The sequence below is a fragment of the Poecilia reticulata genome, chromosome 12 (genome assembly GCF_904066995.2).
Source record: "Poecilia reticulata chromosome 12, P_reticulata-male-v2, whole genome shotgun sequence".
Classification (NCBI taxonomy): domain Eukaryota; kingdom Metazoa; phylum Chordata; class Actinopteri; order Cyprinodontiformes; family Poeciliidae; genus Poecilia; species Poecilia reticulata.
In genome coordinates this window covers 18,023,800-18,041,131 of record NC_088841.1, presented here as the reverse complement: position 1 = coordinate 18,041,131, position 17,332 = coordinate 18,023,800, and the positions used below count along the sequence as shown (strand labels likewise).

At 39.5% G+C, this 17,332-nt stretch overlaps 1 protein-coding gene across 1 annotated transcript in view; it reads left to right on the top strand.

Annotated features, from left to right (window-relative positions):
• The window catches only part of bcr (BCR activator of RhoGEF and GTPase), a 79,402-nt gene that overhangs the window by 52,197 nt on the left and 9,873 nt on the right, over positions 1-17,332 (top strand). The window contains exons 5-18 of the mRNA XM_008423957.3: positions 2,223-2,330; positions 3,382-3,439; positions 3,540-3,592; positions 3,716-3,856; positions 10,467-10,588; positions 11,316-11,481; positions 11,567-11,686; positions 12,984-13,059; positions 13,281-13,385; positions 13,606-13,680; positions 13,899-13,996; positions 14,964-15,095; positions 16,904-16,963; positions 17,171-17,280. Coding sequence (XP_008422179.1) covers positions 2,223-2,330; positions 3,382-3,439; positions 3,540-3,592; positions 3,716-3,856; positions 10,467-10,588; positions 11,316-11,481; positions 11,567-11,686; positions 12,984-13,059; positions 13,281-13,385; positions 13,606-13,680; positions 13,899-13,996; positions 14,964-15,095; positions 16,904-16,963; positions 17,171-17,280 — 1,424 coding nt within the window. The remainder of the gene's footprint in view (positions 1-2,222; positions 2,331-3,381; positions 3,440-3,539; positions 3,593-3,715; positions 3,857-10,466; positions 10,589-11,315; positions 11,482-11,566; positions 11,687-12,983; positions 13,060-13,280; positions 13,386-13,605; positions 13,681-13,898; positions 13,997-14,963; positions 15,096-16,903; positions 16,964-17,170; positions 17,281-17,332) is intronic.

The following is a 17,332-nucleotide window of genomic DNA, read 5'->3' as shown; positions in this document are numbered from 1 at the left end:
TTTCAACAGTCAAAATAAATGACCTCTCTACGAGTATAAGACTTTTTAGTTAATTTCCAATAAATAAAATTATACATTACTTATAATTTATCTGCCTAAATCATGATAACACCTAACTACAAGGGAAAAAGAAAACTTGAAGTAGTTGGGTATGAAATCTTTTGTTTAGTGGGAATAAATGGAACAAATCATCAACAAATTTGACCCAGAAACATCCTGAAACCTTCATTTTTGTTCTGACTATGTAGACTTGGTGACTTCCTTAGTTACCACTCTGTGGTTCTCTGCTCGTAAAAGTTTGTGGTTATTTTTCAACATCCATCAATGTTACTAAAATTACATGCTCTCCTGTCTTTCTCATTTCCAGTAGGATTGAAAACCAGTTTTCCATCAGATCCGAGGGAGAAGGCATTATCCTCTACTAATAGGAAGTTAATCACCACTGCATTTAACCACTATTGTTTTAAATGTTGTGTACTTTTTAATGGGAACAGTGTTATTTCACTTAGGCCTACAGCTACAACTAGTTGACATGCTACATGCTAGCAAGGAAGGACAGCTTGCTAGTAGATTTGATTATGCCCCCTTTAATAATAAGCAAGATGAAGGTGTTATAGCCTCAATAGAGCCAGAAGCGTTAGCTTGTATTTTGCTACATTTAGCTGTAGCTGTAATTGAAACATATCTGTTCCTGTCTAGATGAAACAGTGCTTTCTCTCACCAGAAAATGTTTACAAGACATTTGAGCAATTTACAAGCCAAGGCTAAATTCAGCCATTTTCATGTAATGCCACTTGGCTGTTTTCCTAATGTTGTTTTCTGCAATAAATTACACAGCTGCTCTAACAAATTGCAAATCCCAAGCTGAGAAATCCAAACACCTAAGCGTGTTTCTTCCATCTCTCAAAACCATTTTCTGCCCCGACTCTATGGCTACACTCCATAAGCCTTCACGCTGTCGTATGGAGATGTGGTTGTGAGATATTTGGGCGGCCCGCTCCCTCTTCAGTGAAACTGTCACGCTCCGAATTGCCCCTGCAGTAGTGCAGATTGTGTTGCCTGGGGAAAGATTATGAAAGCAGCACCTTCCTCCTTCTTGCTGCTTTACGGCGCAACAGCATTTTTGCTAAACAGCGTTTTAAATCTGTTTCAACTTGGACACAATAAACAGCTTTCAGTTTTGTGGCGTATAGCTTGAAAGTTGTACAGTTGCAGTAAAAGAGTGCGTGAACTCATTGCAGATATAAATTTGAAATTTATTTTTCTGCTGTGTTCTTTTTTTTCCCCAGAGTTTAAAAGTTGTAGGATATTGAAAAACAAGAATTTGGTGCACAACTTTTAATTTATTTTCAGTAATTCATTGCATTTTTTTTTTTTACTTCTAAATGCTGAAAGAGCAAAATCTCTAGTTCCATACATTAAAATGCTAAAACACTAATCTCAGTTTTGAATAGCTATTTTTAGATAAACTTACTTTTCAATAATTTTTTGACAAAAGGTTGTGAAACACTCTTCATGTTAATTATCTAACCTCTTATTCCTAATCATTGGACAAAATGAAGATAAATACAGTACATCTTTAAGATTCATACCTGAAATGTGCATGAAAGGCAATTTGAAATGCTTCCCCCTGAGATCAGGTTTACAAATAAAATTTCCTGTTCAGCATGTTCAGATGGGAAGTGCTTACATGTGTGATAAGCATTGTAAAGGTGGGGGTGGCCGCACGGGGGGTCGATCTTGACAGCTCACACAGCGCCCACCTCCGCTCCACTGTACGCTTTCCTCTCTCAGCTTTTGTTCTGAAGAATTGATCGTCCTTTTGTTCTCCGCTGAGATGAATCTCAGCTCTGGCAGACGGCGTTTGCTGGAATTTAATTTCGTCATCAAGCTTCCTAAATGTGCTATCATAGCCTCTGTTACAGCAGTCATTAATTATTCCACTCGACACAGAACAGGTCTCACTAGTTGCTATAGCAGCAAGCGTCAAGGACCACTGTAGTAAAAATGGGGTTGTTTTTGATCCGTCTGTCTTCTTTGCTGGTTGCTTTGTTCGATTATGCATTTCACAGTCTTCAGATTCTACTTGCCAAGAAATTACTTTGATTATGTATGTTGCTATTTCAGTTTGGCTCTTTTAAAAAAACATATTTTAAAAATGTACAGAATTTTTTTTCTTTCCCTTTTTATTTTAAAAAGGTAACTTTTCCTCTCCTTCTCAGGCCAGCCAGCTTGGAGTGTATCGGGCATTCCTGGACAACTATGAGCTTGCTGTAGAGACAGCGGAGAAGTGCTGCCAGGCCAACTCGCAGTTTGCTGAAATCTCTGAGGTGAGACTGACCACATAAAATAGGCAGGTAGTGCTTAGTTAAGTGGTCATCCAAGATGTAACCGATCTGGAATTCTTTTCCCTCTTGGAGCATCAAGAAAATCCTTTGGCCCGCTTGTTTGGTCTGGACCAAAACCAGACCAAAAGTGCGGTTTGCGTTCACATTGTACTTTTTTTGCAAACAGACTGTAATTTGTAAACAAAGCCGCACACGTGACAATCATTGCTCCCATTGGACAGAAATGACTGGGCCTCAACAGAGCACTGAACTGGGAAGCAAACAAACGTGGAAGTCCTGTGTGATGCATTCATGTTGTTAGAACTGCAAGGCCAGTTTCTACGTGAAAGCAGCCATTCAATATGGATTTCGCAATGTGATAACAGTGTCCGTGTGCAAAGTGAATGAGACGAAATGCTCCGTTGTTCCCTGTTTAGAAAATATTTCCGTGCTGCTCCACTTAATCAAGTTCTGACAAAACTAACGGAAAACCTCTCTTGATTCATAAACTGAGGGCTTCACTTTATTGTTATACAGTTTGACTGTTTCAGCTGCTCTTTGCACAGTTCTGTCTGAGCAGCATGCATAGTGATTCACATGACACAAAGGAACAAACGGCCAATGTAGTTTCTTTTTTCTTTTTGACCACAGTGCTACTCATAATTGGAAGAATGTATAACTGTGACTGCAGAGCAGTCTGGTGACCATTTGATTCATTACTTCTCCCTTTCCCCGCAACCCATAAGGATCTTTCTAGTACATAATTCTTTATCTATGTTTCATGAGGGCCTGCCAGTCAGCATTTAGGCGGGCCTCTACATGCTGTACATTAAATTTATCATGGAAGACTTATGAATGGTCTTAGTAATGATGCATAACTCTGAGCCATGATAGTGGGGCAAAAAAAAAAATCTGCTGATGGTTGAATAATTAATCTGGAAGTGAATGAAGTTTATGTAATATAACTTTACTGTGTTTTTGTGCTGTTAATCTACTCAGTGTTGTTTGTGCCAACTTAATTTGAGATTAGTTTTTTTTTTTTTAATCCAAATAGAACCTGAAGGTGAGGAGCCCTAAAGACTGTAAGGATACAGCCAAGAACTCCCTGGAGGGTCAGTCATATTAAAATTACTTTAAATTATAAATCTGTCTTGTTATATAATGCATGCAGAATAAAAATGTCACTATATTTTTGTCTAATTTTACTTCTAGCTTTACTGTATAAACCTGTGGACCGGGTGACGCGCAGCACTTTGGTGTTACATGTAAGCAAAATGACTGGAAACATACTTTATCGAAGTCACAGCTGTCTATATATTAGACACTGGGAATTGAAATAATTTTTTTTTTTTTGTTGTTTGATACATTATTCTGTCATTTGCTCAAAGGACTTGCTCAAACACACACCCACCAGCCACCCGGACCACGCGCTCCTGCAGGACGCCCTGCGGATCTCCCAGAACTTTCTGTCCAGCATCAACGAGGAGACGACGTCAAGGCGCCAGTCTCTAGCTGGGAAGAAGGGAGAGGTGAGTGTTCGGAATGCAAAGCAGTGAACTAGTACTGCTGTTTTTATCCAAAGAAACGAGCTTGGAAGGCAATAGGGAGCCGACTGTCCTGCCCAGGGATCCTTTGTCTCATGTTCTTGCAAAGTTGAAGCACAAAACAGGAACCTGACTATTAAACTGAGGCTCCTCTGCCATCTTTGCTGCTCCAAATCCTCCAAATAGTTTATAAGGGCTCGGGAAAGGCAGTTTCTTACTCAACCTCTGTGATTTGAGAGTCATTCTGTTCTCATCGAATGTCTTCCTTCATCATTTGAGCATATTGTTCAAGATGAATGGTTTCTTTGATCCAAGATTGTACCACTTTCATGTTGTCTGCTCGCCCTCAGTGTAAATGACTCATTCAAAACAGTTGTTTTCCCTTGTGCTGCAAAGTTTTAACTAGAACTTCTGTTTGTGGGCATGAATCACTGAGGGAGGATTTCAGAAATGTTTTCTGGTCTGTCGAGGGACTAACACTGCAGGATTGTGTCTGTTTTCATTCTGGTACCGCCTGCAGACATGATGATCACAGAAACCCGGGATGTACAGATTTCTCTGTCTTCTCTAAACCTTTTCATGCACTTTTCTCTATTGTATGAAATCTCCAAATTGATTACATTTTGCCTTCTTTCTGGATTTGGATTTGCTGTTTTATCAATCAACTCAATTATTTGTTGCATTTGACCGGGTACTCTTGATGGGTCTAAATAATATTTACAGTGTTTGTTCCCTTTCCTTTAACGATTTTTTTTTTATCTTTGCTATTCTTCCTTTACCTTTCCAGGGCTTTACAAAATTAATCATACCTTTTTTCACATTTTGTCAAGTTACAACCACAAACTTTAGTGTATTTCATACAACATTTTTGTAACACAAAGTTGCATATAATTATAAAAGGAGTTAAATACCACCTGATCCTGTAGGAAAACCTGTAGGAAGCTGCAAAGGATTCAAGAGGTGTAGGTTTGCCCTCCAGCAGGACAAAAGCGCCAAACATACACCCAGAACTACAGTGGAAGAGTTATATCCGAGTATGTTGATGTTTTAGAATGGCCAAGCCAAAGTCCATAGACATAAAGCCGACTGAGAATCTCTGATTTTAAGATTTTAAAAGAGATCTTCACTAACGCTCTCTGCCGAACCTGGCTGAACTGTTGCCGTTTTTCAAAGAAGCCTGGACAACCATTATGTTCTCAAGATGGAAAAAAGCTGGGCGAGACGTACCCCAAAATAATGTTCATCAAAGTATTACCTGGATGGACCAAAGTACAAACACAAATCAGCCCCTCTCAGATATTTTTTTGCAACCAATTTTGAAAACTCCATATTGTTTTCCTTTACTTTAGGTTAAAAACTGAAGGGACAAAATAAACATAAATATCGTGACAATGGTAATATTTTTGCAAAGCACTGTTTAATATGTAGGAATGTCTGTTATTTTGTGAATCGTCTGACTGATGATCATGTGCTTTAAAATGACAAATGAACATTAATGCAGTTTTTTTTTTTTTTTGGCTTATATAGGTTTTCCGTCTTTTTTTTTCCGCTCTCCTGTGGTTGAAATATTCCTTAATATTTCCTTCTATATCCCACGTTTCCCCCTAAAATAAGCCTCTATCTTTTTTAACCTACGTCAGCTAAACTCGCACCTGCCCATCTTGGGAATGATGACATCACAAACTCAACCTCCAAATGACTTTGAAGTCACCACCAGATGAGTGCATGGGAGCCACCAATCTGCAGCCTAAAGCAGAGCCCGTGTCCTTATATGGTCATAGCAGGGGTTGCCTCCATGAGACTGATTCTGTCTGTTTGCTCTGTATCTATCACTCCCCCCTCCACCTCCTCCACCCGTCTTTCGAACCAGCGCACACAGACTCGCTCAACCACCCGCTCCCCCACCGGTTTCTCCCATCCCTGGAGACGAGTTGACGCACATGAATGGATGCCCCTTGATTGATAGCCTTTGCCATACACAGTGCCTTGTAATGTGCCACCAGTCCACACTGACTGGCAGATTTCTGGTTAATTATTTATTAATGGTATATGGGAGGAGGCGAGACGCCGGCCGGGGCTCCTCCCCCCACTCACAGGGGGGTCATTACTGCACCCTTTCCATTCACACACACTCCCTGTTCCATATGTTGGAGGAACATGAACACACACACACACACGCGCACACACACACACACACACACACACACACACACACACACACACACACACACACACACACACACACACACACACACACATACGCACACATTTCCTTTATTATCCCTGCAGGCCTCAGTTTCCATCTCAGTAAGTTCAGGCCCCAACAGCAGCCATCAAATATTTATCATGGATACATGAAAGAAATCAATGGGGTTCATTATATTAAACCTCACAAAAGATAAAGTAAACAATAGACTGGAGTTATTGAGGTTTTTTGTCTGTGTTGCCACATAGAAGCTGCTGATTTTCATGTAAAAACTGTGCATTTTAAATTCTACACACCTTTTTTAAATAAATACTCAATATTCTTTTCTCTTTGCCTTAGGGTTTAAGTTGCATGTTTAGAGTCTGGAATTTTATTTCCCTCTGTTTTATGTCGAGCTTATTTGATTTGTCAATGATAAGGAAGTTAGCAAACATGGTAGAAACCGCAGAGTGTTTTTTGTGGTTTTTGTCTCGAAGCTAAACAATTGGAGGAGCACTGAAGGGTAATCATTCCCGTCCGTGCATAGACACTGAGTCACTTCCAGTTTGGTCAGTGAAGGTATGATGAAACCGATGAGTACAGGTGGGCCCCCAGAGGCCCCGTCCCCGCGCCATGGTGACTGGGGGTGACGGCAAACAGGAAGCGCTTAATTAAAATGCAAATGACAGCACTCATGTCCTCGCTCTGCTTTGTTTGCCTTTCGGATGAAAATAAAAATGCCGAACTAGAAATGCACACAGCCATTTTACACAATTCCACTTTTCCCAGCCCCCGAGAAAAATGTCCCCCAGTCCGCACACACACACACAAGATCACGCACAAAAAAATCCACACACATTCACACGAGTGCAGAGGTGCCCTTTAGAGCTTATGCTCTAAAAATAAACCATCCCATTACTTGTGCGTTATGCTCTTGGTGAGGCTCCTCCAAGAGTTAGTCAATATTTAATCTGTGCATGAGTGTTTTTTTTTTTATGCGATGGTCAGCTGCTGGAAAAAATGGGTAAAGATGCATGTCTCTTCCTGCCTGTTAAATACTCTGGCTTTCTTTTCTCTGTACTGGAGGAATGCAGCAACAGTACCTTCTAAAGTTATTCATACATTTTGAAATTTTTAGTTATTTTTCCAGGTCAGAACAACAGTCTATTTGACTGGAGTTTTATGTAAAAGATAAACACAACGTTACATGTAGCTGTGAAGTGGAAGAAAATAATGTCCAATATCCAACTTCTGTCCTTTCTTTTAAGTGCAATAACTTTTTTTTATTTCACTCTTTCCTTCCTTGTGTCTTTAATTATTTTATTTCTTGTTATTTTGTCCTTCCTTGCATTTTACCTCTTTCTTCTGTCCTTCCTTGTGTCTTCTTTTCTTCTTGTTTGTATCCATCCTTCTTTCCCTTCACTTTTTCCTCCTTTTTTCCATTCTTTAACCCTCCTTCTTTTCTGTATGTTTTCACAGATTGCGCATTCAAAGCCGGCCCACTGTTATAGTGTTTGTCATAAATTCGTAGAGAACTTTAGTGTTTTGTATTTTAAACATTTTTTTTAAAATTAAATGTGAATTACTTTTAAAATCAGTAAAGGATAATCAGAAATATATATTTAAGCTATTTTCTGCCGGGGGTGCCAAATGGTTTCAAGGGTTATGTAGGTAAAGTACGATCATTTCCACATCAAACTCTGAGAAATGGGTATTGCAGGATATTTGTGGATAAACATACACAGTAAAATACTTCTTGTGAAAAAGCTTAGTGAAGTACAAATGTGTCTGCTGAGGATCTGGTGGTGATACGAACGCGGGTTCCAACTAGACACGCAGTATGAAAGCAAGTAATCTTGAAGTTATTCATCACAGGTTATGGCTGCTTTACGTTCAATATGTGGAATTAGATTCTGTATTTTGATGATCAGGAAGGCGATAAGTGCAGTAGAGGTGGGAATATGTTGCTGCAGTGACACACGGGTTGGTATCTACACAGAGTAAGAAGCATCTATGTGATATTTGCTCCTCAGGGATCTCCTCTGCGGCCTCTTTCTCCTCCCTGTTCCCTCTCAGACATCGTTACACGAGTTCTCTATGTCATTTCTCCCCATCTTCTGCATCTTAGTCATCCTTCCTCAGCCCCCTCCTTACATCATTCACAAGCTTTTCAGCTCTGACTCGCAACCGAACAAACCCACAGATGCGCAATCTTTCTTTTAAAATTTTATTGCGAGCACGTAAATGTTCTCCTTCTGTCATTAGCCTCAGCTCTACTCCAGTTTTCTCTGTCGGTGACTGACACGCTGGAGATGGGAGGAGGGAAAAAGAAAAAGTGAAAAAAGAGAGAGGTGGTCACAAACACGATGACAGGGATGTAGTTGGCTCTGAGCAAACATGATGTCATGCTTCGTGGCTTTGCTGCAGGGAAGGATTGTTTACTGTGGGTTTGAAGTGAGCGGGAACACGTTGCACAGTAATAAAACTTTAGCTGTTCAAATTTGCATCCAAATTTCTGATTACATGTTTTGTGCTTTTCTTCAATCCAAAAGGCCCTTAAAGTTTCCTTCATTTGCAGACAATCAACCACCATGGCTCCTGTCCTATTTGCTAACAAAGAAATCTACTTGTTGTGTTTATTATCAAGCTTTTTTTCGGTTTACCATCATATTTTTTGCAAGAACACAAAAGGTTTCCTCATAAGTAAATATCTGTCACCAAGACAAACCCCTCAGATTCAAGTGAGAAAACTGCAAAATTTCCACAAGATGTAAAGTCGAGAACAAGCAGACTTCAATAACTGTTTTCACGCCCCATCCCACAAGTAAAACTGAGGTTAAGAACAAATAAAATTGAGCCATTTACAACCAAACTGTGGTTTTACATTTGCCTATTCTCCTTGTCTTTATAAAGAAATCCTTAGAAAATGACTTTACTGCCCCCTTTTGGTTAATGGCCTTATTGCACGTCTCATTATATAGTCTGACATCAGCGATGAGTCCTGACCCCCAGATATTGCTCTTCCTTTTTGTGAGAAACTTCTCATGATTTCTCTGCAGCGTGAACATAGACGACTCAGATTCTTTTCATAAACTGAACTGACACAACTAGTACTCAGTCTTGCAGATTTTATTTCCATCTTACAGGCTTTATTGTATAGCCGAGTCCTTCCTGAAGCAGTCATTTCCTCATGTCTCTCTGTTTGTTTCTCTGTTCTTGCTGGTTTAATTAGAGAGTGAGTATTCAGGGTCTCGCTTAAGTATTTCCTTCAACTTCTTCATATTATGTCACATTCCAACCCCTAACCTCAGATAGAGCAAAATGAAGTACCACAAAATTGTGACGTAAAAGAAGAACTCTTTATCTTTTTTTCCCCAAGAATAAAAAAACTGGTGACAGATTTGGACAGTCTTAAAGAGTGCTTCCAAAAAAAGCACCTTTTTGTTGCCTTCACAAAAGAGCATGGCACAACCGCAGTTTTGATTAAAGAAGCCTTGCAATCCAGGTGGGAGAATCTGTTGACAGGAAGACTGCAAGTTGAGTCTTTCTAAATAAGTGACAAAAATGAATTTATTGTTGAGAGAGAAACGTCTCAATACTGTGTTGGGAGCACAGCTCACATACTGTATAGAAGACGGTGCTCTGCTCAGACAAGACCAAAGTCCAACTTTTTGGCAAAAGACAGTTTTGGAAGAAAACACTTCACATTACCCTGAACACAACATACACATGGAGAAGACGGTATCATGCTGGGATGCTTCTCATTAGAGACATACAAGCTGTTTGAAATGAAAATGGGTGGAACTAAATACAGGTCAGTCAAGAAGAATACCTGTTGGTTGCTACAAATGTCCTAAAGCGTGGGCGAAGAACCACAAACATGCTGCCAAGTGACCCAGTTTCAATTTAGACCAAAGTCCAATCAGAGAATCAGTGGCTAGACTAAAAGGAATGATGTTTAAGATGATGTTTAAGAACATACTCCGTCAAATTTGACTTTGCTTAGTTCTTGTGTATAGACGAATGGCAATATATTCAGTCTTTAGCTGTGGCCAAGATGCCCTTTGAGCTGTAATGGCAATGAAAGGGGTTTTTACATTCAATTAACTTGTGAGTATTGAATATATGTACTATGGTGTATTCGTGAAAAACTGAAAACTGCACTTCTGTTTCCTTCCATTTCACTTATGTGTGACTTTGTGTTGGTCAACACTGAGGTTTTTGGTTGTAACTTGACAAAATTTGAAAAAAAAAATTGTTTGTTGAGACATTGTTCCTGACTCTTTTTTTTTTTTTTTATCAATGCATCCCTTAGAAAATAGAGTCTCCTCTACTACCAGAATAGTGGAAGGTGTCATCCTTTTTTTCCCCCCTTGCTGACCTAAACGCTGCTGTCTGTCGCTGCTGCAGAACCGCCAGCTGCTGAAGGACAGTTTCATGGTGGAGTTGGTGGAGGGAACCAGGAAGCTGCGGCACGTCTTCCTCTTTACTGACCTGCTGCTCTGCGCCAAGCTGAAGAAACAGATTGGAGGGTAAAGAAAACAGTTAAAACAAAAACGCCACAGCTATGCACCACAACATTGACACAGATGATACAGGAGTTGGGAAACCGACTCAGGAAGTTTTTAATCTACCGATGCAGGTTATTCTTTCACAGCTAAATGTGTCATCGTATGGAAGTTGGTGCTATGAAACCGTTTCAGCATAATTATAAATTGTTTTGTAAATATGTACAAGTAAAATGGAAGCAGAAAGGATGAGTCTAGCAAACGGCTTGGTATATTTACAAAAAGATGAGAGCGATGCCTGATGGCTGCATTCAAGAAAAATGGTAACACTCAGGCATCCGGAGCAGAAGGAGCAAATTAATCTGCCAAAACAAACAAATATTTTTCAAAGTTAAAAATGTTTTAAGACTGAAATATCTACAAAAAATACAAACCGATAATTTGGAGAACAATATTCAGTAGAAAATATAAAGGATATGTTAAGCGAGCAATTGCATCCAATGACACTTACATTCTAGATGATGTTGCAAAAAACCCATATGCATCACATAAAGCTAGAGCCAAATCTTGATTTCCACTGCAGATGGCCAATGAGTCCAATATGGACTCCAAAATACCACCAAAGCCTTTCCCTGGTTGTCATCTGTATCAATTATCCTGCTTTATTGATCTGTCTCCTGCTTTTAAACCTACTTTGCATCCACTTGTATTTCTGGTCATTCTAACTTTCCTCTTTTTGATCCAAATGCAGTAAAAACCAACAGTACGACTGCAAGTGGTACATCCCCCTGACTGAGCTGACCTTCCAAGGCCCCGAAGACACCGAGCCCCTCGCCATTCCCCAAGTCTCGGACGAAGAGCTGGACGCCGTTAAGGTCAAGATCTCACACCTTCGCAGTGAGATTCAGAGGGAGAAGGTCAGTCGGAGGGCTCTAAACACAGATGATTCTGAGAATCTGAATTTCCATGAAGCATTTCATTCTTTTTGCTTTGGATTTTCAGAGAGCCAACAAGGGTTCAAAAGTAATCGACCGACTCCGGAAAAAACTGTCGGAGCAGGAGTCTTTGCTGCTACTAACGTCTCCCAGCATGCCGCTCAGATTGTTCAACAAGAACGGAAAGGTGAGGATGCGACCATTACGATGATGTGCTCTCATACGTCTTATCTTTTCTAAATCGTTCCCTGCATGTTCTTTGTATTTCTTCTGTCTCTTATTTAACCGTTGCCTTCCTGAGTCACTCGGGTCCCAAACATAAGTCAGTCACAAGTTTCAACAACCTGACAAAATTCGGAGTTTCCCTTCTACTAATTGCTTGATCTTCCATTGTCACACTTTCGTGTTTCAGATCTTCAAATACGTTTCAACATCAGACAAAGCTGCCTTGAGTAAATACAAAAATAGGTTTTTAAGCAACTGTTTCATTTTACTTGGCTTGAAACAAGAGGGTTTGAACAGCCTGTTTAAAGTCATGCCACACCACATAACTTTATTTAAGTCTAGACTTTGACGAGGCTACTACAAAACCTTTTTTTTCCCTTTTTTCAGCCAATCATAGAGGGAATTGCTGTTGTGCTTCGGATCATTGTCTTGCAGCATATCTCAAGTCCCCATGAGTTTTTCGTGATGAACAGATATTTTCTCTCAAGATATTCTGTTACGTACCCAAAATCTTGTTTCCTTTAATTATGGCATATTTAACTGGAAGTATGATGTGTTTTTGTTTTGTTTTTGTAAATGCTCTGAGTTTTGCAGCAGAATAAATCGGCACACTTTCCAGAAACTTTTTCTGTGTGTTTTTTGTTAGCAGTGGTTTTCACTTGGGAACTCTCTCTTGGATGCCATTTTTGCCCCGTCTCTTTCTCATCGTTGAATCATGAACTCTGACTTTAACTGTAGTAAGAGAAGTCTTCAGTGCGTTAGATGTTGTTCTGGCTTCTTTTGTGACCTCCTGGGTGAGTTTTAGATGTCCGCTGGTTGTTACAAGCTTCTCCTGAAAAAGGTTCTCCACCTTCTGCATGTTTTCTCCATTTGTGGAGGTTTATGCATTTGGATGCTTTGTTGCTTTTGAGATCTTTAACCTCCTCTTCTATTTGCGCCTAAATGTGGGGTTTATTTCTTGTCGGACAGTTCCTATTTGAGTGGTTTTGTGATTGTGATATTTTGGCAGTAATCAGACCTGAGTGTGACTAGTGAAATGTAACTCGGCTGGAGTTAACCATAGCTTTTTTACTGTTTTACTAAGGTTATCCTTTTCTGATATTAACATTTGTTTGGCCTAAAATATTTAAGCATGGAAAATAAAAGCAAAAACAGGTTATATACATTTTCCCAGATCTCTATGTTTTCTTACATACTCTGTTTGTGTGTGTGTGTGTGTGTGTGTGTGTGTGTGTGTGTGTGTGTGTGTGTGTTTTCAGAGTTACAGCTTCCTGATTTCTTCTGACTACGAGCGTTCAGAGTGGAGAGAGATAATCAGGGAACAGCAGCAGAAATGTGAGTGTCAGAGAAATGTCCTTCCAGGCACGTCCTGTCTGATCCAATTAAAGGAAAACATACCTGCTTCCCACATCCCAATGTGCAATGCATGTTTAATTAAACACTTACAGCAAATCCTGCCTTTTCAACCTATGACTAACAAGACCCCACTCACATTCCAATATGACATGTTTTTGATATCCACCGACATTTACATAAACCTCTCCTGTGTCTTCAAGGTGTTAAAACTCCCTCACTGACGTCCATGGAGCTCCAAATGTTGACCAGCTCCTGTCTCAAACTCCAAACTGTCCACAACATTCCTCTTAGTCTGAATAAAGAAGGTAGGCTCCTTCTATTTGCGCCTAAATGTGGGGTTTATTTGTGCATCAAGAATGGAATTATTACAAAAACAGCTTTAAATTAAATGTTCCCCACAAGCCGGCATTGCTTTTTGCTCTTTCCCCCTCCGCCTGAATCGACTCCAGAACAAACAGAGATGTGCATGCTTTTCTAATCTGCCCCCGCTGACATCCTTTTCCAATCTCTCTGCTGTTTTTCCAGAGGATGAATCCTCCGGTCTCTACGGGTTTCTGAATGTAATCGTCCACTCTGCCTCTGGCCTCAAACAGAGTTTAAGTGAGTCACTCAACTTCAGACTTTATGCAGTAATTATAACATAAGGTAACTCTAGTAACCACAGCTTTAATGTTGCAGTGCAAAATGCTCCTATTAATTTATTGTATTTTTGTGGTTGAAAGAAATGCAGTCAAACATTCCCTCTGAGCATACAGAGTTCCCTTTTCCCCCCCTTTTTTTAATATGTAATGTCTTCACCATCACCCTCTTTCTGCCAGATCTCTACTGCACATTGGAGGTGGACTCATTTGGCTTCTTTTTAAATAAAGCAAAGACGAGAGTCTACCGATACACCACTGAACCCAAGTGGAACGAGGTAAAATCCAGAACAAATGCCCACACTAAATCTTTTCTAGTTTCATTTTATGACTGTAGAATGTTTATGCAAATACCCAGCATTAATGAACCATCTGGGTTTTTTTGTTTTTTTTACTCGGCAGTACCCACTTAAAACACTATATCTTATCTGTGTGTTTTATGCTGCTTCTCATATGTGTACCATCTGCTGTTTTTTGATCAGTTAGCTGTCTGAGTAGTGAAAAGATGTCCATCAAAAACCACAAAAAGGATCATCTGCCACCCACAAAAATATAGAGGAAATTAACTACTGCAAATAGTTATTATTGCATACAAGCTGGTGGATATTGCACCCTCCACAGTTATTAGCACCCCCCCGGTAAACATTTATGAAACATTCCTACATCTATTTGATTGAATTTATTTAGTACGTGAAAAATATCCCACATGAGACGTTATAGTTTTGATCAAAATCACTGATGTCAATAATTTTCACAATTACCAAAGGCTTTAAAAGAAATGTGGCTGAAGCTTGTATATCAGTTTTTTTGCCATTTGGTTGCAATTCCAGCACATAAAATAGGACCTACTGCAAGAGTCTGGACAATCTGAAGAGATTGTGCAGCGTCTATGTGCAGCACCAAGAAGAGTGCACTCATAGTGCCACTGCTGACTAAGGGAAGAAAGAGTTTAGAAAAATATTAGATCCTCTTTGAGAATTCTGCTTAAAAAGTGGAAGTAATATGAACTAATGAGGATTTGCAGCACGCGATGACTCACATCTGTCCAAAAGCTAAATGAACCGACAGTGTGGATCTCAGAACAATGTGCAAACCATATGTGGAGCACTACCTTGCATAATTGCAAGGAATGCCGCTCAGCTGTGGGCAGTAAAGGGATAATATTTGTAATTTTTGTCTCACTGTTTCATCTTTCATGCAAACATTGTTTTTCTTTTCCTTTTTTTCCCTTCCTTTTACCCAAAGGAGTTTGAAATCGAGCTGGAGGGCTCTCAGACCCTGAGGTTGCTCTGCTATGAGAAGAGCTACAACAGGACCAAGTTGAACAAAGAAGACGGAGACAGCACAGACCGCATCATTGGGAAAGGACAGATCCTGGTATGACATGACGTCACCCCCCCGTTAGGATCTGCACACTTACCATGACTCAGTATTGATTGAGAGTTATGTCATCTCCTCAGCTGCAAAGCATGAAGCACACATCGATTTTGACAGTTATGCATGATGTAGAAAGATGATTATTAGTGTGTTCTTGCAATAGGTAGTCCAACCTGTGTAGCAAGTGACAAATGTCTGTCAGTTCAGCAAAGATTTACTCGGAGGGTGATTTATTTTATTTTATTTATTTTTTTGACAGGCAGACAAAAAGCTGCCATTTTTGACCTTTTATCCATTGTTGTGCTGGCAGGTTTAGCTGTCAGAACTCCTGATGACTGACGGTATCCTGACATTGATGGCAGATTTAAAGTGTCATTGATGAGGTTGCCAAGAGAACATCGGCCCAAATTCATCACTGTAAATTAGCAAACATAAAGATAAAATTTTTTAAAAAGACTAATATTATTCTCTTTTTGTGCTTCTAGTAAAAATAAATAAAAGATCAAAAGCTCACCCAGAGCAAAGCAGGCTTGTTTCTGTTAGCTATGGAACAACAGTTTTAATCTGAGCTGTCTGTATCCTGTTTGATTTGGTTAAACTGCAGCAGAAAAGTCTGCTTCCCTGGCTCGCAAGCTCAGTGCTCCCCCTAGTGGCGTCTTTCAGTAATTCTGAGACCTGATCCTGTCTTAATGGGATGATGTCATTGTAAACCAGCTGCCAGAGATGCTTGACAGGATTTTCACAAGTCTGAATAAGGAACAAATGATACCTCTTTGATTTGACAGAAACTCATTTATCTTTCTTTGCTGCTGTCATTTATATGTGGTTCACGTTGTTTACATGTTGAAATTACCGTTATTTGCTGGCAGAGAAAGCCCGGTTTTCTCTGTCTGCAACAAAGAAAACCAGAGCAAAACAACAGAAAGCCTGGCAGGTTGCTAAAGCACAATGTCATGCAACAAGTTATATCCATCTGTTTGTTTTTTAGTCAAGATCCTTTCATGTTTCTGTTCATGATCTTTTGTTCATTATCCATTTTGTTCATTATCTGTTATCTATCCATCTATTATCTCTCTGTCCATCCGCTCTCCATTGGCCTTCTTCACTGTTTATAGGTTCATAGGTGCTTTGTAAAATTGTAGTTGAGAAAAGGCCAAGCCCCACTAAATCCAATGGACCTGTGTTGTGCTTTTTTTTTTTACTGGAGAAAATTGAAACCCACACCTTAAAACATTTCAACAGAAAAGCAGCTCTCTTTTTAAATTAAATGCAATTCTTTATAATCAAATTTCTCAAAGTACACACTCGGCGGCACAAGATTCATTTATGAGAAATGCGATCCGACTTTGTGCGCAACCAGAAAGAGGCTTCGGCAACATCAACATTCAGTCTTCTGAGTCTCTGCTCGTATTCTGCATTATCTCAGTGGCACCGGTTTGTTCTGCCCCAGATCCAGATGGCTTATCAGATCTGTGTGGCTATGATTTTAGTCTCTGGGAATAAATCATATTTGGTTAATCTTATATCTGGAAATACAGTAAATGACTGATATCAGCCACCAACTACTGCATGTAGAGGGTGGATCTTTGCAGCTGATGTCATAGTTTTATGCATCACTGGTTCTCTAACTGATCTAGAAACAAACAACAAGAGTGCAAGAGTAGAAATTAGCAGAAATTACTACATTTTGACTTTTTCTATTATTCCCTAACCTCATGTACTCATATGGTATTGAATATTTTAGTCTTACAAATATAATTGCCATTAATTTTGTAATAAAAGCTGCCTATTTTGATTATTCCTTTCAGCTTGATGCTCAGGTCCTTCAAGGCAAAGACTGGCAAAGAACAGTTATTCCTATGAACGGGGTGAGTGTGACAGTTATTCTTCACTTTCATCCAATCCGTTTTACTCTGACTATTATTGTTTTGGACTTTTTCTAATAATATCACTCTTTAAAACAACATTTACTTGAGATTCTGCAAAGTTGCCATAAATGAATTTCTCATCTCTATTACTCTCACTTCTCTCAATTCTAAACTTGTAATTTTTTATTTTATTTTTATTCCTGTCAGGTTGAAGTGAAACTGTCTATGAAGTTCACCAGCAGAGAGTTCAGTCTGAAGAGGATGCCCTCAGAGAAACCCCTGGGCGTGTTTGGAGTTAAAATCTCCACAGTGACCAAGTGAGTTAACGTTAGAAAAACGGAGTAAATACATAAAAAGCAGTCAGTTGTG